Source organism: Accipiter gentilis, chromosome 26, assembly GCF_929443795.1.
Source record: "Accipiter gentilis chromosome 26, bAccGen1.1, whole genome shotgun sequence".
Classification (NCBI taxonomy): Eukaryota; Metazoa; Chordata; class Aves; order Accipitriformes; family Accipitridae; genus Astur; species Astur gentilis.
The window spans coordinates 12,650,703-12,674,526 of record NC_064905.1 but is presented as its reverse complement, the minus strand read 5'-3'; the positions used below and the strand labels follow the sequence as shown (position 1 = coordinate 12,674,526).

Here is a 23,824-nt window from a genome sequence, read left to right as displayed (position 1 = left end):
CCCATGATGTGGCTATTTTATAAATGCTCTTGCGGGATCGTTCATGCCCTGAAGCAGCTGTGCCAGCTGCTGTCAGCAACAAGAGACTTGACTAGGCAGACTGATCTGGGATGTCAATATGCAGCTATGGATGTAGTATGGGGGCAAGGAGAGGTGTAGTACTATCCCATAGGGCACAGAGAACAGCCACAGGAGCTCACAACTGCTTCAACCAGGCCTGACAAATTTTTTTATCATCCTCAAGTGATCAGGTATTGCTGACTCCTAATACTTTCACCTCCTGAGTCTTTCCAATGGCTTTTGAAAATAGCAATTAAGAATACACACTCTCAAATGTTTACTCCTGCAGCAACATAGGATGGCACTTGATAACCTCTGGCAGCACTCAGAAGCAGAAGATGACACACAAGAGCATGCCACAACAACACGGGAAGGCATTCAGCAATGCGAGCAAAGAGCTGAAAACGTGAAGTGGCAGCAGAACGCATGACAAAACAAGACACCACAGGACAATTCGGAATAGCATACAACATGCCACAACACGAGATAGCATGCAACAGCACAAATAGCATGGAACAACACTTGACACCACACCACAGGATGATGGACATACCTGAAAAGCTGATAGAAATGCCTAGAGAGCAGTAAGAGATTCATAGCAGCAGGAAATTCCTAGAAAGGTATGGAAAATGTCTAGAAAACCATGGGAAATTCCTAGAAAGCTACAGGGAACTGCTGGAAAATTATGGGAAATTCTTAGAAAGCATAATTGTATTCCTAGAAAGCTTTGGGGGGATTACAGGAAAGCAAAATATGAATTCTGAGAAAGCTGGCTACAAATTCCTCGAAAGCTGGAGGGAATTTCTTATGAAGTAAGGAGGTATCCTAGAAAGAAATGCACAGGTCCTAGAAAGCTGTGGGAAATGTCTAAAGAGCAGAAGGGAGCTCCTGGAAAGCAGAAGAGAAGTCCTATAAATAGTACACAATTACTAGAAAGCATCAGGGAAATTTCTAGAAGAGCATTAGGGATTTCTTGAAAGCCCTGGAAATTCCTAGAAAGCAAATGCAAATTCCTAGTAAGGTGAAAGAAATCCTTGAAAAGCAATGGGAAGTTTTCCTAGAAAGCAGTATGAAATTTCCTGAAATCTGGGTGGAAATCCCTAGAAAGCTGGAGGGGACATTCCCAGAGATCACTAGGAAAATCCTAGAAAGGTATGTGAAATTCTGAAGAAGATGTAGAAAAATGCAAGAAAGCAATGGAAAAATCCTGGCTGAGCTGTACATCCTGTAGTTCCTAAAGACGCGGGGGAAGCTCTTAGGAAGTAATGCTGAGAAAAGCACAGGAGAAAATCAACCACCGAAAAGAGTGGGGAAAAAAGTGAAGCCAGAAAGTAGATAGGATCAGATCCCATAGCCTTTCCTGAAATGTAACATGTACCTAGAAGACATCCATAATTTTAACCTTTCCTAAATGGAGAGGACCAGTTTGAGGGACTGAAGAAGAGACACTGAATGCCTGCATTGGTGCAGCTGAGCCCTAACGTGCACTAAACCCAGCCCTGGGTAGCTGAGCTTTGTGGGAAGGGAGCAGGGGGAACTTGCTGACTTGGAAGGGTCCTCACCTTGAGACAGATTTTGACAAATGGATGATGAAACTCGGGGAACATTTCCAGCCTGGGAAAATACTGTCTGTTAGCGACTGTCACAGCAACAACTCTTTGCAACACAGGGCAGGGAAAAACCAAGGGCGTTGAGGCAGGCTACAAAGAGGGAGACATTGCTTATGTTGCTGGGATGAAAGAGTCCTGCCTGATGTGGTGAGACAGGCATGGAGGCTGGAAGAGGAAAACAGATCCAGATGAGCTAGGGTGAAAGGGGATTTGGGATTATAACTTAGTTTGGGGTAATCCAGTCAGATCACTGGGTTTTTCAAAAGTTCGAATGAAAGTTATGGCAGGAGGAGTGAAGCAGCCTGAAGTTTAGACCTTGGTGTGGACTCTTGCTTGGAATATAGTTCTAGTGTTTTATTGATCTTGGTGGAACATTTCTGACTGCTATCAAGGCCAGACTGCGTGATTTGGTGAGGACTTTGACAACCAGCATCTTGCCTCCAAGAACGATTTAATCCCAGAACCTGAAGGTAAGAGCCTGGGTTGGTTCAGCTGCAGCATCGCAACGGTAGCAGGGTTGTCTGGGGAGCTGCAGAGGTGAAAATGCTGCCTGAGACAGCAGAGCTTCAGGACTGGGACATTTGGGGTGGTCTGGTTGTTGCTGGACAGCTGGTTGACCCTGTCTACCGTAGCTGGACTTGCTGCGCTCCTGCATGGGCACTGTGGGGCTGCCCCCCATGCAGAGAGCCCTGGCTGGGCGTCCCTGGCAGAGCTGCCTGCTCCTGCGGCTCCCGGCGGCGCAGGTGCGAAATGCTTCTGTTGGTCTTCACTATGAGCAAGAAGTGATGCTCTGTGCAGTATCAGCTTCTATTTTTTTGGTAAATATTAGTTTAATTATCTTTAATTCAAGGATTTGTAGCCTGCCGATGGAAGGGCTGTGGAGTCTGACCGTCCTGGATGTGCAATAATGTGGGCTTAATACTCAACTGTAGTGCAAACTATTGCTCACTTGCTCCGCTAACCTTTAGAGGCACTGGGCTCCTGTAGGTACCAAGCACACTCTTCATTGTCACAGATCTTGCACCAGAAAACCACAAAAAACCTGCTGGTAGAAGTTAGACAGTTCTTCTCCATCCGTCAATCAGGGGCTGGGCTGGAATATGGGGAAGGAACCATTTTATGCTGGCATGCAGCTCAGGAGTAAATCTGTAACACCAGTTTAGGAGGGGAGAGTGCCACCTACCAAGCCATCTGCTGAAGAAATTGTATTATCTGCAGTCTCATCCACTGTTGCTAGAAATCACTGTCACACTCATCTGTGAAGAGTTTTGCTGCTAATATATCTATTTGTATTCTTTTTATCCATCCACTCAGAATTAATTATTTCTCAGATTAATTTCATTCTAATGAATCATTCTGTATCACTGGCTTTATTTCATTTCTGAGATACTAATTAATATGTCAAAGCCATCTTTAACATTGAAAGTGCTGTCATTTTTTCCGTGACTTTTCTTTTGATTAATATATTCAACTTCAACTTTTCTGAGGGCCTAAAATGTCCATCCAGTGTGGAGCGAAAGAAAAAATGCGAGCTATACAGTATTAAAAAATTATGCATATGCAAATAAAGCATAAATTGGGAGGCAATGGCCCAGTCTGTATTTTTGTGTTGACCTACTAGTTTATGTGCTATTTCATATAGCAGGTCCTTAGCAATCAGCTGTGTAGGACTTTTATGTACATGGATTAGAATATAAAATTCAGCAGTACATCGAGTGCCTACATTTGTCGGTGAATTAATCAGAGATTTTGGATATTCTGTATTTGTTGGTTTAGATTAGGTTTTAAAGAAGGGGTCTTGTTGGTTTGCTGTGGATTTCCTGGCACTGTTCTGCTGAGCCGCAGGGACGAGGCAGTCGGATGAAGCGTTTTTCTTTCCTTGGAGCTCTCCTCTCCTCTCCTCTCAGCTATAATTTAGTCTCATCATCCTCTGCAGTTTGGCTCTCTACCCACTCTGGAGAGAAGTGTTGGCAGGGCAGTAATCCCTCTCCTACCCCATATCCGTGGCAGATGCAAATCCCAGAAAGAGAAGGGGGGGAAATTTTAGGCTTCCCTGCTTGAGCCATTTCTGGGGTGATTTAAGATCTAGTAATGGCCTTTGGTTTGACAGAGCAGGTTGAGCTGTGAGATGAAGGGTCACTCCAAGTGTTGATTGTGGAAAACTTTTCTTTGTTCCTGTGGGAGTGAGTGGGTGGAACTGGAAAAACCCCATAAAGTCACTGCATAAGCTCTGCCGATTAAATAACACTGTTACTGGCAGCACTGCACCGAGCTTAAATTACCCATGGCTCCTGCATGGCAGGAGGCTGGGGACTGTTTAGATGACGGCTTCTGCTCAGATCCCTGGCCGCAGGTTTGATATTTGTCTTTCTTTCCTGTCTTCCACTCTCTCCAAAATGAGCCATTTTATTGTAAAATCTGGGGAGTTACAGCTGAAACTCTGGGTTTGCACTGCAAATGTAGAGAGGGATAGCTGGCGAGGGAAGGAAAGGAGAACAGAGCCTGAACGGGCTCTGAGCAGGAGAGGGGACGGGAACACCGCTCCTTTCCCTGGACAAACAACCAGATTATGGTTTTCCACCACTTATAAAGCTTGCGTGTGCAGAGTCCTGCAGACACGAGGCTGCTTTTTGAGAGTTTGCTGCCTGATCTCCCGCAGAGCAGAAATCCTTTCTGCAGGTTTCCTCTACTGTGGCCCGAGGATGGAGATGGGCTCTCCTGGCTGGGACCAGGGCTGTGCTCCGACAGTCATTGAGCATCAGTGTAATGGGGAGGGGAGATGCCAGAGGAGCAGCAGTGCCTGGTCCTGCCTCATGAGCACCCCACAATCACTGCATGAGCTCCAGATCCTGGGAACCAGTAGCACTGCCCAACATATCCTTCCCATTTATACCCTCCTTGCATTACCCTTTGTGTCCGGCTTTGCCGCTGCCTGAATTAGCTGCCTCAAATGAGTAATTTAAATTCAGACTTGCATACATGGTGTTTCTATTGGGCTTTTTCATTTTCCTTCTCCCTGTCAGTGTCCAGAATTTTGCACATGCTTCACCAGTGACCTGAAACCCAGGGATGCTTTGTGCACCGGTTGCCATTGAAAACAGTTCAAAAGTCAATATTCCCAGTGGCACTGATGTGCTTTTTTAGATCAGTCCTACAGAATCCCCCAGACTCTAAGGTCCAGCTGCAGATAGACATGCCTACAATCTACAGCCAAAAAAAAAAAGCACCCACACTCAATACTGAATATTTAGGCTTCTTGTCGTCAGTGTTTGGGGACTAGAAATCATTTCTCTCACTGATCCTTTTTCCCTGCTGGTGGATCTTTATCATTCAAGAGTGAGCTTGAGATCCTTGGAGATGTTTTGGTTTTTTTTTTAGCAGCAAAGTAATATTTTTTTTCTGCTGCTACTCTTTGCTCTGTGCTTTTGTACTCACTACTGCAGTTTTCCCTGTGGAATGCCCAACATTGTAATGTCAATTTAACCAGCGTGCTTCACTGATCTTTAAGAGACTTCATAGCTGTTGTTCAATTTCCAGGAACCCTTGATTTTTCTGAGAAGGTTACATTGAGGCTAAAGTTATCTTGGCTTATTAGTATAACCAGTTATTTAGAAACCTGACAGCTCTTTTAGACATTATTTCTGTTAACATGCCTCAGCTGATTTCACGTTTAATGAATCCCATGCATGCAGACTCAAAAAGTCATCCTGAGAGTGATGCAACTACAATTTGTATCCACATAATGTAATACTATTTTGTAAATTAAGCTGCCTTTCTCCAGCTCTAGTATGTGCAGTATTTTGTAGATTAAAGCATGTTTATCTCTGAATGCAAGATCTGGACTTTGTTCAACTCTGACTTAGTCTTCCCGTAGCAAATTACTGTTTGGATGAAGATCATTTGGATCAAGGTGCTACTCAGTATTTACGTTTTTAAATCTTCATATGGACCAAATAGGACTTTCTCCAACCAGAGTCTCCTGGGAGGAGCAGGTGCTTCACAGAGCTTTCCTTTGCTGGGCATTGCTTTGATTCCAGCATCAGCCAGTAGTGATTGAAAAGCATTAAATAAAATTAAGCAGCTGTTTTATGTGGGTATCCAGGGAGAATTAAACAAGCTCTGTGGTTGTTTCTAAATCTCCAGGAAACACCTGCACTGTCGTCCTGTTGCTGGCAGTTTTAGGCAAGTCCCGACCTGGACAAGAGCTGTGAGCTGATCCTTCTCACACTGGCTGGAGGCAGGTTAGCAGAGAGCAGCAAAAGGAAAATTCACCCTATACTTTGTATAACTTGCTCCTAGAGTCATGTCAGTCGGCTGCCTAATCCCACCACTAAATTTACCTAAATAATAGTAGGGGTTTAATGGATTTCACTTTTGTTCCTCACCTGGGATGACTATTAAGTCATGAAAGTTTTAAAAGCTTACAGATTAGCTAAAGTGACAAATGAGTACTGCAGGGTGCCCTGCATGAAACGCTGGTGTTTGAAACCTGCGTAGCTGTTGAAGGGGCTTCACTCCACTAGTACGGTCTTGGCTGAGCCAGACCTCATTGTCATCCCTGAACCGATCACACAAACTTAGAGATGAGACAGGAGAGAGGCTCTGACTTCTGAAACAGATACTTGAATTGCCAGACAAATAAGGACTGTGAGATTCTTATGGGCTGCTGTGAGCAGGAAGCTAAAAGGCTTTTTTAAAATGTCAGATTCAAATGAAAGTTTTAAACCCTCACCCGTATGAGTAGCATTAGGGTCTTCCAACAGTGAATTCAGCCTCTTCCCCAGGAAAGGCTGCTCCCTAGCAAAAAAAAAAAAAAAAAAGAAGAGTTCGCTCAATGAGCTGATAAGCAGACGATTGAGCAGACTGCTCTCTTCTCTGCAATGTGTACCTCGGCGTTTCTCTCTAGTATGTCTCAAAAATTGTGCTGTTTTTGTACTCCGGAGTTGTGGTTTCTCCTGGAATAATCCAGGATGGCTGTGGTAGAAAGCCATTTCGGCGGAGCCTCTGGAAATTGTTACAAATAAAATCAAATGTACTCAGTGACTTCTTATGCAGGCAATGTTCCCCTCAGCCCAGGGTTTCTACTGAAAACCAGGAGCATGCTACATTTTCAGAAGGTAAATATCACGCAGTAAACCTCACCTGTGTTCTGCTTTAAGAACAGAAGAAAAAAAGAAAAAAACTTGAAAAAAGAAAACTTACAGTGAGTTTCATTAGAGATCTCTATTACCAAAGAGCGCAGGATTCATTTTCTTGTCTATTTTCACCCTCCTCTGGGGATAAATGATGATTAAAGGACAGGATAATAAGAAGGGGAGCATGAGAACTTGCTGAGAAGCGGTTGAAAAGGGAAAAAAAAAAAAAAAGAAAGAGAGGGAGAAAGAAAACCAAGTGTTTTAGTTAGCTGGTCAAAGTTAGCTTAGCACTCTATCTGCTTTAACTGACATTATGAAAAATTATGGATGGCACAAAAGCAACTTCACTAGTGCTGAACCCTAGGAAATTTGTCTTGACAACTTAGCGATTGCTTATTTGTTCTTCTAGGAGGTTTTTAACCTCCCTGTGATGTCTTTTCTCTTCATTTTCCGAATTTTTTTGAGTAAGGTTCCTATACAAAGGTAGCAACATGTTCATCTTTCGTTGCCTGTTGTGGCTAAGGTAAGAAAGAAAAAGCCCTTTTGGAGAAAGAAGGGGTTTGAGACGTAGCCGCTCTGTTTTTGGTGCTTACTACCGAACCGGAAGGATTTTTTTGCAAAGGAGAAACCACGGGTTGAAGAGAGCGGCAGATTTCGGCGCCCAAGGAGGGCAGTTCGTGGCTCTGGGGTTTCCCTGCAGACGCGAATCCAGCCGCACCTGCCGTCGGGCGGTGCCGCTCCGAGGCCCCGGCCGGTCCGAAGCTCCGGACCCGCTTGTTCCTCTGCCGTCCCCTCGCCCGACCCCCAACAACTTAGTCAGGACGCGGGTCCTCAGCCCCCTACCGCACCCCTAGGAACCTGGGCTTTGGGTCCCCCCCCTCCCCGTTCCCTTCCCTGCCTACCCGCAGGGATAACGATGCCCCTCGCCCGCGTTACGAACCCAGGCGTTAAGCCTGTCTGGCGGCGGGTGCGGGCTAGGGGGGTCGCGGCGCATCCCGCCGCAGCCCTGCCCCTCGGGGCTGCCTCGCACCCGGGGCGGCCGCCTCCGCGGGGCGGCGCGGCGCGGCGGGGCCGCGGCCGCCCAGGAGAGGGAGCCCGGCGGCCGCGGCTGCGCCGGGAGCCGCGGGGGCGCGGGGCTGCGCCAGGCGGCGGAGAGGCGGCGCGGTGCGGTGCGGTGCGGTGCCCCGGCTGCAGCCCGTCGCCAGCCCCGGGCCTCCCCGCGCCGGTGAGTACCGCCGCGCTTACCGCCGTGCCGGGACGGGGGGACGGGGGGTGTCCCGGCCGGTGTGTTGTCCTCCCCCCGGAGTGTGCTCTGGGGTAAACGCTGCTGCTGCTGCTCCCCCGGGGGGTCGGGGAAGCCGCGGGTGTCTCGGCCCGCAGCCCGCCTCCTGAGCGTCGCCCAGCCCGAAGTTAGGTGCCGGTACTTACTTTCCGCATCAATTAATTGAACTCAGCTGGCTCGCAGCGCCCTGGCATCACGCAGCACCCCGGGCGTCCCGGAGCTCGGCGGAGCTCAAGACCGGGCAAAGTAATCCCGTTTGCGCTAAGCTCCGGAACAGCCGCTCCAGGAGCCCGGCTTCGCCTCTCGCCCCGGCTGCCTGGCTGGCCGGGACGTTATTCCCCAGGAAGGCGGAAAAACCGGGGAGAGGCTGCCCAGAAGAAGCTGCGCCCGACCGAAGATGTTAGAGGAGGCGAAGGGGGGCTGCTTTTTGCCCGTTGCGTGCCTCCGTGCCTGTCTTTCCCTTGTCTTAATCCTTTAGGAGGGAGACGCCGGGCAGACAGACCTTTGCTGGAGGGGCGATGCTGCCGAGCCCTGCCCCGGGCAGAAGAAAGCCTTTGCCGCCGGGACCCGCCGGTACCGGAGATGCGCGGCCCGGGGCAGGCTGCGGGAGAGCGTGAGGAGCTGCCTCCGCCTGCGCTTTTCTGAGAGGGGAAAAAGCATGGTAAAAGCTGGCCCCGGTCCTTGGAGCGCAGCCCCTCTGAGCAGGAGGTGGGATTATTCCAGGGTAGTTACGGAGAGCTATAACCTGGCAGCGGAGTGTTAAAGCGACTTGGCCCCGCTGGAAGAGGAACCCGCTGCGGGCACCGCCGGCGTGGCAGCGGGGAGGTCGCTCAGGTCCTTCTCCTCCTCTCGCCCCTCTTTCTCCTTCTAGTGAACGACAGAAGAAAGAACCGGTACTCGGCTCTTGCCAGCGTTGGGAATACCGTGCCTTTTGCCTGGGATGATTTGCCCTGACGTGCCGCTTCGACGGGATGTACAAAGTGCGACTGGGACTGATCCGGCCAACAAAGTTTGCAGTGTGATCAGCAGGGGCAGTGGGATGGAGGTAGCTGGGCACACGCCGGTGGGGTCCGTCACGCATGGTCCGACAGCACAGACCTGCTGCTCCCTTGAAAACTAACTCCTGATGGTCAGACTCTGCCGGCTCCTGTTTTTACTTCTCCCCTGCCAATCTGCACTTTCAGGGAAAAAACCACACACACACACACACACACACACACACACACGCACCTGATGCAATGCAGTGTTTTTGTGGTGGTTTTGTGTATAAGATTTGCTATGCAATTCCAAAACTAAAAGAGGAGGAGAGACGGCCCTGCATCCCAGAGCAAACAGAGAATCAGAGGTGAAAGGTAGGAGCCAGCATTTCTCGTTTAAATAAAACTAAATAACCTGAGCTACTTCTTACTGAAAACCTTTAAAACACACCTACTGTATGTTTATTTTCTTTGTCTTGGAAGTGTAAAACAGTTTGAAACAAAGTGAAGATTTGCTTTCTGACGCTGCCCAGAAACAGAGAACTGATGCATTTTGTAACAGGAGTGTACCGAGGAGGAAGGATGGAGAGTTTCATCAGTGAGACATTTAGGAAACTAGAGAAAAGCACCTCGTATAGTACGCTTCAGTAAATAGGAAAGGCTAGTGCAGTGGACTCCGGAAACACTCGATCAATAGCCTATTTAAGTGGGAATATATGCAAGCATGGAAAAGTGATTGCTTTCCTGTCTGTGGGGTATATTTGCAGAGGACAGCAGCAGAACATTTGCAGGTGAGCTGTCTGAATTAGGCCTCTTCATGCCGGGGTGGTGCAGTGCGTTTCTGAAGGGATTGCTTAAAAAAACTGTCTGTGGGGTGGACTGTATTTGTGCATTTTCATTTCCTGCTCATAAAGCTTTCAGTGGGTTCAGGATGATTCAAAGTCCATCCGGGGGCGAAGGGGCCATGAGAAAAGGACCTTTGGTCTGTTTGGTGATGAGTAGTTAATGGACGTCTGATGTCTTTGATCTCTGCAAGGAAAGGAGCTGATGCCGTCATGAAAATCATGATATGATTTTCCCTCAGGAGAAACTATGACTTGGAACGACACCACTATGGATGGGGAAGGGTTGCTGGTGGAAAGGGACTCTTCCTTTCGGATCCTCACGGGCTGCTTCCTCTCGCTGCTGATTCTCTCCACGCTGCTGGGAAACACGCTGGTCTGTGCAGCTGTCATCAGGTTTCGCCACCTCAGGTCCAAGGTGACCAACTTCTTTGTCATCTCCTTGGCCGTGTCAGATCTCTTAGTGGCAGTTTTGGTCATGCCTTGGAAAGCTGTGGCCGAGATCGCCGGTTTCTGGCCTTTTGGTTCATTTTGCAACATCTGGGTGGCCTTTGATATTATGTGCTCGACAGCCTCCATCTTAAATCTCTGTGTCATTAGTGTGGACAGATACTGGGCCATCTCCAGCCCATTTAGGTACGAGAGAAAAATGACCCCCAAGGCAGCCTTCATCATGATCAGCGTGGCGTGGACTTTGTCCGTGTTGATTTCCTTCATCCCTGTGCAGCTGAACTGGCACAAGGCTACAACCACAAGCCTTTTGGACCTAAATGCCAGCTTACAAGGTATAAGCATGGACAACTGTGATTCTAGCCTAAACAGGATGTATGCCATCTCCTCTTCTCTAATTAGCTTCTATATACCTGTGGCCATCATGATAGTAACTTACACGAGGATATACCGGATTGCTCAGAAGCAAATACGACGCATCTCGGCTTTGGAGAGAGCAGCAGTGCATGCCAAGAACTGCCAGAACACGAGCGGCAACAGAAGCAGTATGGACTGCCAGCAACCAGAGAGCAACTTCAAAATGTCCTTCAAGAGGGAAACCAAGGTTTTAAAGACTTTGTCGGTGATCATGGGGGTCTTTGTGTGCTGCTGGTTGCCATTTTTCGTATTGAACTGCATGATTCCCTTCTGTGAGCCTACCCAACCTTCCAAGGGAGCAGAAGCTTTCTGCATTAATTCCACCACCTTTGATGTTTTTGTTTGGTTTGGATGGGCTAATTCTTCCCTCAACCCCATCATTTATGCCTTCAATGCTGATTTCCGCAAGGCATTTTCGACCCTGCTAGGATGCTACAGGCTCTGCCCTATGTCCAGCAATGCTATAGAGACTGTTAGTATTAACAATAATGGAGCAGTCGTTTTTTCAAGCCAACATGAGCCCAAAGGGTCCAGCCCCAAAGAGTCTAATCTGGTTTATCTGATTCCACATGCAATTATCTGTCCAGAGGAAGAACCTCTCAAAAAGGAAGAAGAGGGTGAACTATCTAAGACCTTGGAGAAAATGTCTCCAGCACTGTCTGGTATCTTGGATTATGAAGCTGATGTTTCTTTGGAAAAGATCAATCCCATTACACAAAATGGGCAGCATAAAACCTGAACAGTAAGGTTTACCCAGCAAGACCTAATAGTGTATATGGTAATAAAAAAAGAAAAAAAAAGAAAAAGAAAGATATACAAGATTTTTTGGTAAGAAACTAAGCTCTAGGGAGAAAAACAGATTTATACCAAGCCCAGAATTAATTTTCCTGACATTCAAAGCAAATTTAACATTTTAAACAATAAACAGAAAAAGATACTGAAAATTGGTTTAAAAAAAGGGTATTAAACTGTACTGTTCATACTGAGGAAAACCCCCCAAATTTAGATACAGTGCAGTGACAAAGAAAGTATTGCTGCTTCTCTACACAGAGAAACCAATTTATAGCTTAAAATGAGGCAAAAGGTAAATGTTAAGTATTTAAAGATTAATGTTTACTAGAAGTTAAAAGATTGCTGTGTCTTGTGATAGTGGGTGTTAACAGATCCTAATTAAAGACTGAGCGATTGTAAAGGTAGATAGATAGATGCCTTCTTAAAATTATTTCTGACGAATAATTGAGCCTTATAATGAGAATGGTTATTTTTAAAGCTTTGGGAGGTAATATGTTGATACTGGTTTTATTTATTTATTGTTTTAAATCGATATTTTTCATATGTTATAACAGATCTAGCTTTATTTATGTTATTTAAGATGTCTAAATAATGGGATATTTTTGGAGTGTCATAACTGCATTTTGATCAGTCAACCAGTCAGCACTTTATTACAACCTCTGATAGTCTGGAGAGGTGGTGAGGAGAATGAAGGAATGTTAAGAAGCTCAGCAAGAAATGAAGGAATCAACAAAACTGATGCTGTATGGAGTTTGTTTGCTTGTGGGCTTTTTTTTTTTTTTTTTTAAAGTGGAATTTCTTTCAAAAGATAGGACCAGCGTTGACTGAGTTGTGAATTCTCTTCCCTTATAGAAATAAAAGAAATTGCTGCTATTTATTTTTAAAAAGTTTCATGTTACAAAGACTTTGCTAGAATGTCAAGTTTGTGGATCTGTAAATACCTTAAATATGACTACAACCTTAAGAAGAATCCAATTTGAGAAGAAAAGCTTCTTAGATAACAAATCTTAGTATATAATGTTTTGTATTTATGTAAGATAAACGCTTTCTCAGACTTTTCTTATTTCAAGTCTTGGATATCTTTTCTGAACAAACACAATTGGTTATAATGGTAGTAAACATGCCAAACCTCGTTATCATCTGTATTATTGCAGTACCACCAGGATCATGCTCTCTGTCTGCTACTGTATCACGGTCAGAGTTAAAAAGTGAGGTACCTAGTGCTTTACTTTGGAAACTAGGAGGACGTTACATTTTAGTAATTACCATGTCAATAGTCCATTCGATATGGAATAGTGCCTCATTACCATTTTGGATTAAGACATTTCTAAATATGGATGGAACTGCAGCCCCCACCTCAAAAAGTCCTGTGAACTCCAAAAAAGTTGCTAATGTTTAATTAAAAAAACCTGCTACTTTTCCATTGTCCTTCCCTGCTGCTTTCCCTTTGTAATGCCAAAAGCAATCAGTGAACGTTAGCAACAGGAACATTGGGTGTTAATATTCAGCAGCATTCAAAGAAAGCTCTTTGTTTTCCGAAAATACCCTTTGGAGCAACTTTTTCATAACATATATAAAAAAAATGTGTTGTCAGAAAAAGAGAACTGAGAGGAAAAAAAATTTAAACTCTAATGAACTATATACATCCTGCATCAGGTCTGTGTATTTATGTATTGTGAATGTTTTCATAATTTTATTGCTTGTATGCTGCTTTCATACATATAATAAAATTATTTTGTGAACAGAAGGTCAAATAAAATGATCTACATTGCATTTATTAAATACATGCTGTTTTTTGGCAGTTGTATTGATCGTGTTAAAGGCAAGGATGGTGTCTCTTTTTCCATTTGCCCTTATTTGGGATCATACCCGTAAGGCAGATGGGAATTTTTATTAGAAGCAGGAGAAAGTCCTCTCTACAGAGAGACCTCTGAGCCCTTGCTCTAAACTAGGATTTGAAAGCAGTAAACACAGTTTGGAAACAACCACACTCTGCTTTAAGGTGACTAGTTAAAATATGTAAAGCTTGACTTACTGGTGACTCTTATTTCAATGATTTTTTTTGCCTTGGTGTAACAGGGTAGTGAACTTGGTTTATAGCATGCTTTTATTGTTGCTTTTTTTCCTCCCCCCGCCCCCCCCCCCCCCCCCCCCAAGTTGTGCAATACTTTTAAAAGCTTGATACAGCCCCACTGCTAGTGTCTGGTTTTTGGAACAAAATGAATCATTTCAGAAGCGAGGCGATGGTGGGTGCAGCCGAGTGAGGTTCACCAGTGTCCCTCTGTTCATGGCAGCCCTCTACTTTGTTTTTGCCTGTCAGCAGATTCATTTTGAAATGAAGAAAAACCCAAACCAACGTGGTCACTTCTGCCTCAAGCATTACCAGTGTGACCCATTCAGCAGCTGGGCTCTGAGCTGGTGCAGGAGCTGTGGTGATGTCCAGCTCCCCTTCCTTTAGCACTAACTTCCCTTGGGCAGTGAATGCAGCAGGTCTGGCGGCAGGCAGGGAGTCGTGTCTGCCTCCAGGCTTTCTTAGCTCCTTGGGTAAAATTTCCTTGCATGGTGCTGATGCCTGATTTTTCATTTTTTAAATTTTTTTTTTTGTACCTTTAAAGAATTATTTTACTTTTTAAAAAGTACACAGGCCAAAGATAAAGTTCTGTGGTTGCCTACTTAAATACATCTGTCTTCAGGAGCTTTTATTCTCCAAACTCCCAGCAGTCTGATATAATAGCAAAATACAAAATACGATTTAAGGAGATCATGTAAAGCAAGATGCTGTTCTTGTATTAGTTTGTATGAGGATGATTTGTATTCTGAAACAAATGGTTGCTCTAGAGCGACTAGGAGCCATCCCAGGACCTCCCTCCTGAGTTCCAGAGGGACTCTGTGGAAGTTGGTGGGGAAATGCTGCCTGCTACTGCTGCTGGGTGCTTCCATTTGGTGTGACAGGCTCCCTGTTAAAGGCAGGGCAGGAGAGAAGTTTTTCTGAGTGTATTTTACTGTTTTTTTTCTCTACTTCTCTTTAAGCTAATTTTTGCTTCTGCTTCCTTTCCCTTACATACGTTGTAGAATACCATTAATTTGCCTTGATCCTTGTTCACTGATATACTCCATTTACTCCTTCATTTTCCAACCTTCACAGCTCGTTTGTTTTTTTTTATCTGCCCTCTCTTCCTTTCTTCCCACTGCTGCTAGAGCTGTTCTGTCACCCATTTGGATTTATTGGCCCCAATAATCCTTTGCTTGGGAGAAAGTCCAAATTAAAATCCTACCCCCCCAGCACAGCCAAGAGTCCCCTTCCCACAGCCTGCACACAGAAATGTTTCTCTTACCTGTTGCAGAGCCTGGAGACCAGAGTCAGGGGTGACTAGAAGGGACAACAGCATGTGCCTGCTAACTACTTCTCTGTTTATGTGCTGAATTAATTGCTCAGGAGCTGTATTACCTGTTCTGCACCCGGTGCCCAGCTGCTCAAAACCAGTGGTCTGCTGAAACTACTGGTCATGCCAATGTCAGGAAGCACCCCGGGGGCTGGAGCCATGCCAGAGCCATGCCGGTCTCTGGTGGAGCTGATAGCAGGGAGTTAACTGGTGAGGTTTGGCCGTAGTAACCCTGTGAGTAACCTGCAAGGAGTGCTTACTGTTCCATGCTATCAGGCAGCAGCATCCTCTCTGCTGTTCTGGAGGGTGAGAGCAGCAGAAGTTCATTTGCAATAACGTCATCTTTGAGATAACAGCCACTTTGGTGAAATACTTCCCTAGGAATGTTTTTCTCGCCATGTGTTGCAATATGTGGCAGAGCAGAGGCAGAGCCACCAAGAAGCAGCGAGGTGCCAGGACACCAGGATGTCGCTGGTCCCACCAGGATGGCCACCTCGTCTACCCTGTGGGCATCAGGTGCTTTTCTCCCCACCTTACCCACCCCCAAGCAGTATTTTCTGCTGTGGAGTGAGTCTTGCTGTGTGCCTTTCCGATGCACCCACAAATAACCTGTGTAACCTTTTTTCCTGCATTGCTTCCTTGTGACTGAAGGTATTTTTCTGTTTGTGGATGGAAGAGGTTAATAATTCACCTGATGGCCTTGATGAAGGAGCTGTTTGCAACGAATGAAGCATAATCACTAGATTAAATCTGAATACATCTCTCCCTTCCCTTGGCAAGCATTTTATGCTGATTTGGGTTTTTAACTTAACAAAGCATATAAAAGATAGAGGATGGAAGAGGAAATGCTGTTGCTGATGTACAGTTTTAATAACAGTTATTGGGAGCCAGTCCTGGATTTTTTCAAATCAACAGTTTCCAGAAGCACCCAAATCAGATTGAAATCTCAAAAACCTGCTTTGGTTAGTATCTTGAGAGACAGATCATTCCAGTAAATATTTTGGTTTTTTGATATAACGATAGTAGAATATGGTCCTAGCGATACCACTTATGTGGCCACACAATGAATGTAACTTAAAGACTGAGGAAAACAACGGTATCTGTTTCTTCTGAAAGATTGAAACACATAGCGTAAAATGTTCTTGCATTGTTCTGTTGCAGCAGAGGTGGGCTGAGCCAAGCGTTGGGCTCCCACCAGGAGCCTCGGATCAGGTCGGAGTTGATCCCCTCTTTGCGAGAGGTTCTGGGCTGCCTGGCTGCCTCCTCGAGCCCTGCGGGGGGCTGCCGGGTTTGCAGGGTGGTGTTCCTTCTCCACCCCAGATCTCAACGTCAGGGTTACACTTGTGAACACCAGCCTTCCCAGATGGATCTGCAGAGCCCCGCGCTGCTGGCCCTGCTGCCCTCCCCAGCCAGGCACAGGTCTTTCCAACGCACCGCTGGAAGCGTGTTTCTACAAATGTAGTTTTGAGGCTGAATGTGTAAATCCAGTATACGATGGCTATTTATTTGCATGTTGGTTGTCTTTACAGTCATGGTCAGAATGAAAAGGCAATTTTCTGCCATGCCTGTTTTTATTCTGTTTCTAGGAAAAAACTCTGGGCAATGATACAGGAGAAGGCTGCTGGCCCTGCTGTGCTGATGGACATTGCTTTTCTCTTTTGATTGCTTTCCCTTTTGGTCCCGCCAGGCTGTTCCTCCCCCTTTCCAGGAGGGATGTTCCCATCAGTTCTTTGGTGAAGGAGTTTCCTCAGCGCCTGCGTGGGCAGCGGTGGTGGACGGCGCTGGCAGGGCAGTGCAAACCTTGCTGTGGAGCGGCACCACCAGACCTGGGATCCAGGTTGTGCACCGAAATAACGTGACTGACTGGCATCAAAGGCATTGCTTTAGTTTCTGTCCCTCCGGATGGCATTGGTTTCACCCAGGAAGGCAACGCGGGGATCAAAGGGATACCCTGGGCCTTGTTCATCATCACCCTGTGGACCTGGTGAGATGGAAGATTTGGTGCAAAAGAGGCAGCAAGTGGCAATGCGGCTCCAGGGTCGGCTGCAGGGGAGCAGCGCTGGGGATGGTGGCATTGGGGACACCTGTGCCCCAGCTCCCCCGCCACGATCCCGGGCAGCCAGAGGACACGGATGAAGGAAGAGCTCAGGTCCAACCCTGCCCTGGCCAGACCCACGGACCGAACCACCTCCCGGTCCCTGCATCACCACGGGGCCAGCTCTGCGAGGAACGCGGCTTTCGCTTTGGGGCCAGCCTGGGTACCCCAACACCGGCCGATCTCAGTCCAGCCCAAGAACGCTCAGTACAGCTGGGTGAGATGCTCAGCTGAGGAGTAGGTCTGACTTTGGGCTGTGACTTGACTCAAAAAGAAATGAAAGTTGTAATAATGTCTGTGGTAGGGGATTTGTACAGCTATCTTACACTTTCCTTTGCTCCACATAAGTCATACATTTGTTTTTCTCACATCTCCTGTATCTGTTATGTCAGTAGCTGCCCTTTAAATCAGTCGGCTTTTTTCCTGTTTGAAGCGTTCCTACCCAACATATCTAAAACTGTTTGTGGGATATTTCAAATAACAACAACAACGACAAAATAGAAAAAAAGTGTTGTTTGAATATATCATCAGAGAGTGTTTTGACGTTTTCAAAATTAGTTTCTTTATTTTTAATTATCTTTTCAGTTTGCAGTGTTAGATTTTTAAAACTCAGATCAGATCTCTGGTTTGAAAATACTGACAAAGAAGTTAAAAATTAATATGACTTGCATTAAACAATTCGACTGTTCAAAACTTTTCCTGCTCCCATCCCTTGATTTTCAGATCATTAAATTCCTATTAATTTCACATTTTCCTAAGACAAGTGATTTGAAATCTTGAAAGAAGACACAGAATGAGATAAATATTGCTTCCCAGATTCTCCTTCCAGTGATGTGAGCAGAGAAGTCAAATATTTCAGTGAACTAAAGTACCATTGCAAAGTTTCTCTTAATTTCAGAAAGAGGAGATTACAGATTCAGACACCAAGACATTTTCCTCAGTTTGTTTCTATTTTCTTTCTTTGTTAATAAAGGAGTTTCTGATAGTATTGCTTTTCCTAATCTTTTCGATGCCATTCTGTGTGAGTACCAACAATTTTACTTTCATATGCACATTCATACACATATACAACATACATTGTTCTCAATTAGTAGATTCAGAGTGCAGAGGAAAACAAATAGCTCCATGTGCAGTGACGAGAGGTGAACTCAAATTAATATATTTCTTTGCTACAGAAGCAGACCACAGAAGATGAACCAGGCCCGTATTGCCTGCATTAAAAGGACAAACCTGTCAGGACTGATAGATCTTTAATGCCAGCGGTCCTTCATGCGTGACCTGGGGCTCAGGAGCACATTTCACCAGCATCACGCTGGAAACGGGCTGAGGCTGGCAGGGGCTGTGCCGCAGCCAGCATTTTGGGAAGTGCAGTTAATTAGAGCTGGTCGTGCTTCGCCTGTTTGGGAGAGCATGTGTGCCTGAGAGACAAAACATTCAGAAAATGGTAAAAACATGCTTTGAAATTGCTCAGTAAAAGGTGTTTTAAATAATAATAATAAAAAGATTTAATGATGCTGTTATGTACTTCTTCACTTTCTGGTTTTCTAAGGCTTTAGTAACTATTTCCATAATGATTTCAAAGTTGTAAACGGTACCATCCAATTTCATTTGCTTTGCTATTCTGTGGTTGTATTAGACTTTGATACCAATTTTTGTTCTCAGCTGAAGAGACTCTGCTCCAGTAGCTCCTACAGCCTGCTGACGCCTGCTGAAACCCTGCATCCCATCCTGTCCATTGGGATGTGGGACAACAGTGAAGGGAGGTCCCTGGAAATGGCTGCTTTTGAACAGTGGGAAATTATTTTTGAGCAAAAAATTCACTTTTCACGTTGGTATCCATTTTGTAGGTCCTAAAATGAATCCATTTCCATATTTTTTTGTGATTTATTTGCAGACAGTTTGAATTAATTTTCTCAAAAGCAAGACTTAATGGTTTATGAACACCAGTATTTTCTAAATGAGAAAGAATTTAACATTATAATAGTTAACATTTCAGAAACATTTTAATTAAATATCACTACAACCTTATAAAGTAGAAAATTTTAAATGCATTTTGTTCATGCATTCAAACTAATAATTCAAAATAATGCATTCAAAATAAAAATTCAATAACATTCTTCAAAATAAGTGGACAATTTCTGATGAGAGAAGTTTAATGCAGAAACTTCCAGCCATATTTCTTTCTTGCTTGAGAGGGTAAAATGTAACGATACGTAGCTTTGTGATAGTATGTAGCACTAGTGAAAGCATTTCCTAGCAAACAGTGTAACCAGTCACATTTAGACATTTAGTCATTCCACTCCTGCTATTTAGTCCCACTCATTGTACAATATTTAAAATATTTAAAAAAATAAGTAAGTATGTGGAGGTAACTTCCATCATAATAAGTGTCATTAATTGGTCTTTTGCTGGGAGTCTCACAGACCATGCGAGAATGGAGTCCTGGCCAGGACTTAGAGGGACTTTACCCCTCTGAGCGGCGTTTTCCTACCCAGGCTACAGCACATGAATTCCTGCCCCCTGTGTCTGCCTTGCTGCCTTTCGGCAGGAGCAAATTCCTTCTTCCCCCTTCCCTGTCCTTTATGCATATTCTCTCCCTTCTGCCTCTTTTTCATTTACTTATGAGGATAAAGTAAATTGTGGGAATCTGGTTTGAACTGACACAGGGAACAGTTTTTTACTATAACACAACAAGATCCTGTCTGTAACTCAGCCACGGTCTAAGCTTTACTCCGATCCTTTTGACGTCCCCTGCACACACACACGTGCATGGACGCAGCGTCCCAGGCAGCTCGTCTGTTGGGACCTCCACACTCACAGTCCCCAGGTGAATGATGCACATCTTGAAGTGGGATGGGGACAGCTCCAGCCAGCGTATTGACTGAGTCATTCTCAAGAAAAGGCTAAAAAATTGATGAGCTTATACCCTTTTGGTGGTGACAGTATACTTAACCCTTGAAATAGGGTTCCTCAGGTACTGCCAAGCATCTGCCTTTCCCAGATAAAAATTTTTTTTCAACAATTGATTTTATTTTGCAGTATTTACTCAGCTCTAATGTGCAAACAACACACATATCTCCTACATTTAATTTAAGTAAAGACCCAGCTGCATGATAAAAGCGTGCAGAATATAAAGTATAGTTATCAATCCTGACAGCCAGGGAAAAACCCTGTCAGCGAAGGGCTGGATTCCCACTCCCTTGACACAAATGTAAACCAGGGCAACCACATGGAAACTGTGCTGCCCTGACTCCGTGTGAGCAAGGGGTCTCACCCAGCCGCAGTGCTGCGGTCCGGTCTGCAGTACGCATGCATTTCCACTCCGAAAACAACACAATAAAAGAAACACTTTACGTGCCATGGGCTGCAATCAATGGACCGTTCAATATTTCAGTCACTTTCTTTTTCAAAATGACTGGTGATTCCTCTCCACCCCCATTCGCTGGCTGTGCTCAAAGTTAAATGTAGGAAAGAGTCACCAGTAAAAGCCTCTGGGATTTATAGCGCAGCCAAACTGTTGCGGAGAGGGATGCGTGGGGTGGGATGGCTGAGGAGAAAATGCACTTTTCCTTAAAATGGAAGGGCTTCTGTGCTATTTTATTTTATTTTACTTTACTGCTTTCCCTTGCTCACAGTTGACAGAAAATAATTTCTGAAAGCTACTTTCCTATGTGCTTTATGTAATATTTTAAAACTATTAACACCTGTAGATAATGAAGGCACCAGCTTGCTTGTTAAGGTCTGCCCCAGGTGCTCCAGAAGTGGTGCCCAAGGAATGCTGTAGATGAACCTGGAGACACTGAGCTGAGGAGGAGGCTAATGTTGCGAAGGAGGACCTTCCTTTCTCATAAGCTGTTTCTGGCCTCTGAAGTGAGGATTTCCCTTCCTAGGGCTGAAAGTCTCATTTATTGCGAAGGACTCCCTTATTCTGAGTGTATTGTTGGGTTTTCCCCCTCCTCACTCAACTGACTGGAACAGGGAAATTTGGCATCGTCTTGTAATGTTGCTTCTTTTGACAGCAACAAGTAGATGTTTAGTTGTATCCATAAATCAAGTGCCCTAAACAGACTGTAATTGTTTCAACAGTTAAGTTAATCATAATGCCCTTTATATTTTCATTCCTTAAGGAAAAGAAAGGAATGACATGTAATGCTGCAGAGTAGTTTCTCAGTCTTGAAGTAGTGTCTCAGGCACATGTGAGCTAGTCTGCAATGATGCACAGTCACAGCATGGGTTGTCGCTTGTGTGTTTAGTGCACGGAAAAATTGTACAAGAAAAATATACAGATTAATAGGCCTCATGATACACAGTCCTACTCACCACAGACAGATCTGCGGATATTCACCGTGCTAAGACATATTAAATATTACAATTTCTGTGCTTGTTTTTCAAGCCAGCATCCTGTGATGAATGTACAATCTTTTACTTGGGATGCCAGGGAGGTCACAGTTACCGTTTGTTACCGCAGGGTGTAATGCCGTTACAAACTTTAATTCCAGCTTGTTCCAATCTATCACATCTGTCTCAGTGGGAAGCTGAGATGGGAGAAACATGCGCGAGGAGGTTTTAGTGCTGCTTTCGTGTCATTATCATTTGTCAGTCTTGGAGGAGCCATCACGCCTGTTATCACAGCAGTCCTGGGCACGGGGGCTCGGGGGACACTGCCGTTAGGTTTGCTATGAGGGCATCATTGTAATGCTCCTTGATTCGTCTTCATTACAGCTGTCACATTGTGCCCCATGCTGGCATCCCAAACGACTTCTGCTTCCTCTGTTCCTTTCTGAAATCAGCCTCTCCTGTAAAAAAACAAGAATCGCCTGTAACAGTCCCTCAATGAGCAATTTCTGGGGACAGGGTCAGCTAATCTGGAATGCTCCATTTGGAGTAGATGGAGACATTCCCACCCACGCAGCTGGTACATGATGACTGACAGCGTGGGTGCTACCAAAGCAACCGCTCTGCGGTCCCGTGGTACCTCCCATCAGCAGAGATCAAGGGGCAGCTTTTCATCATTGGCAAGAAATCATTGCTCTGACCGCTGCTGCTGACATTAATGGGACTGCCCAGGCGAGCGAGAGTTTCTCTGGTGGGCAGAGACAGCCCGGGCTGGCCAGAGTGGTTTTGCTTCAGAAAAACGTGGCAATTTCAGGAGATAAATATTACTGATCCAATCCCATGCTCACTGCAACTGGACATGGGGCCATTGGGATGCTCAGCAAGCCTTCTGCACGACTGATGGAGGGGGCGCCCACCGTCCCGGCTGCCCAAATTGCCTCCCTATGTTATGTCCCTCTCTGCAGCTTAGGAGCTACAGCAGGAGCCGATGCTGGAATTTCAGTAGGAGCCTTGATTTTATTCATGCTACAGCCAAAATTAGGCCACCAATGCTGCCAAGAGGCAGGCTTTTTTGGTTTGATACACGGAAAATGCATTTTTAATGCTGTAAGTGCTGTTCTCTACCATAGGACTCCCATGTGATGCATAACTGCAGTCAGAGCCTTGCAGTAAAACAACACTTGCTTCCAATGAGGACAGCGAAAAATACAACAAATATTTTTTTTTCATTAAAACTGAAAAATATTACTTTTAACTGGCCAGCCTCTGATCTTTCTCAGATCTCAGCTGCCAAGTAGTAATTCTGTCTCGTGAGCTAGAATTGGAGCAAGAAAAATTTTCTAATCGAAACCAATGTTTACCACTGCAGGAAAATTTGTATAGACACCAACCTTCAGCTAAAGTTGAGAAACATTTAGAACAGGTTTTTGTTTTTTTTTTTTTTCCTTTCATCCTGGTCATGCTGTGAATTGCTCCCTAATTGTAGAAAAGATTTGTGATTAAAAGTGCAAGCTTCATGAATCTGAATTCTGAGCTGGGCAGAACAGATTTAATACTGAAAACCACCCCCAAAAAATCCCAGACATCCTCCCCACCAATGCAGAACTCACTGTGAGGTAGAAACAAACCTATTTGATTCTTGGACATCTGTGATTCCTTTCAGTCATTCCTATGAGGATAAGATAATAGTTGCAAAAAAATTTGGGAAGAGGTTTAAAGATGATTTTCCTGCATGAATATCCACTGTGCTCTAGATGGGAGAGAAATTCTTGCTTTGGGGTACCCCACAAAATAAACCTTTCTGGGTTTTGGACAGTTGCCAACCCTTATACAGAGTCATTAGGAAGCAAGTGGAGCATTGCATTTATCTTTGCTTTCTCCATGTGAACTGGGAGTTGGGATCAAAGGTATTGGGGTGCTTGCATGAGAAAGGAGAGCAAAAACTTGCTGGTGATTTTAGGTCCTAGTTGCCAGCTCTTGACGTAGCGTGCAGCTTCTCACTCAGTCTGGGTTGCAGTTTCTCACCAAGTCACCCCGGTGAGAAAGTTTTCCAGTCCCAGAGATTTTTTGATTGTAAAAGCTACCTGGTCAACATCTAGAAAAAGGAGTCATTGCAGGGAATTAATGAACCACCCGGAATATAGTCATATCAAATTATGATGTTTACTGGAAAACAATAAGTTAAGCAAAATCTAAGCAATAAAGTGTTCACTTTATTGTGCCTGTTGCTCTCCTCAGCCACGTGCAGCAGGAGGGAGCTGGATCTGGCCGTGCCACTGTCACGACACAGCACACTAAAGCTGTTCCCTCGCTCCTGTCTCATGGCAAGGGTTGGGAGCAGCTCTGCTGTGTGGGATCTGCGTGGAGTGCATCTGGTTAACTTGACTATCTGTGTCATTTGGAACAAGATTAGAAACAAGGCTCAGGCAATCCCTGCTCTGCCTGG

General features: G+C 45.1%; 2 protein-coding genes across 4 annotated transcripts in view; one reads left to right on the top strand and one right to left on the bottom strand.

The window, feature by feature from the left end:
* SFXN1 (sideroflexin 1) overlaps positions 1-8,342 on the bottom strand; it is a 41,091-nt gene extending 32,749 nt beyond the window's left edge. The window contains exon 1 of the mRNA XM_049829227.1: positions 8,234-8,342. The gene's annotated coding sequence lies outside the window, so the exon portion shown is untranslated. The remainder of the gene's footprint in view (positions 1-8,233) is intronic.
* Positions 8,343-8,496: 154 nt separating this feature from the next.
* DRD1 (dopamine receptor D1) lies at positions 8,497-13,313 on the top strand. Of its 3 annotated transcripts, XM_049829224.1 has the most exons (3): positions 8,497-9,439; positions 9,548-9,855; positions 10,149-13,313. In XM_049829224.1, the coding sequence occupies exon 3, from the start codon at positions 10,157-10,159 to the stop codon at positions 11,510-11,512; it is 1,356 nt and encodes a 451-aa protein (XP_049685181.1). In that variant the 5' UTR covers positions 8,497-9,439; positions 9,548-9,855; positions 10,149-10,156; the 3' UTR covers positions 11,513-13,313. The 3 variants fall into 3 exon arrangements, with proteins under 3 accessions (XP_049685181.1, XP_049685180.1, XP_049685182.1); XM_049829223.1 differs by lacking the exon at positions 9,548-9,855; XM_049829225.1 differs by having other exon boundaries at positions 9,383-9,439; positions 9,548-13,313.
* The last annotated feature ends 10,511 nt before the right edge of the window (positions 13,314-23,824 follow it).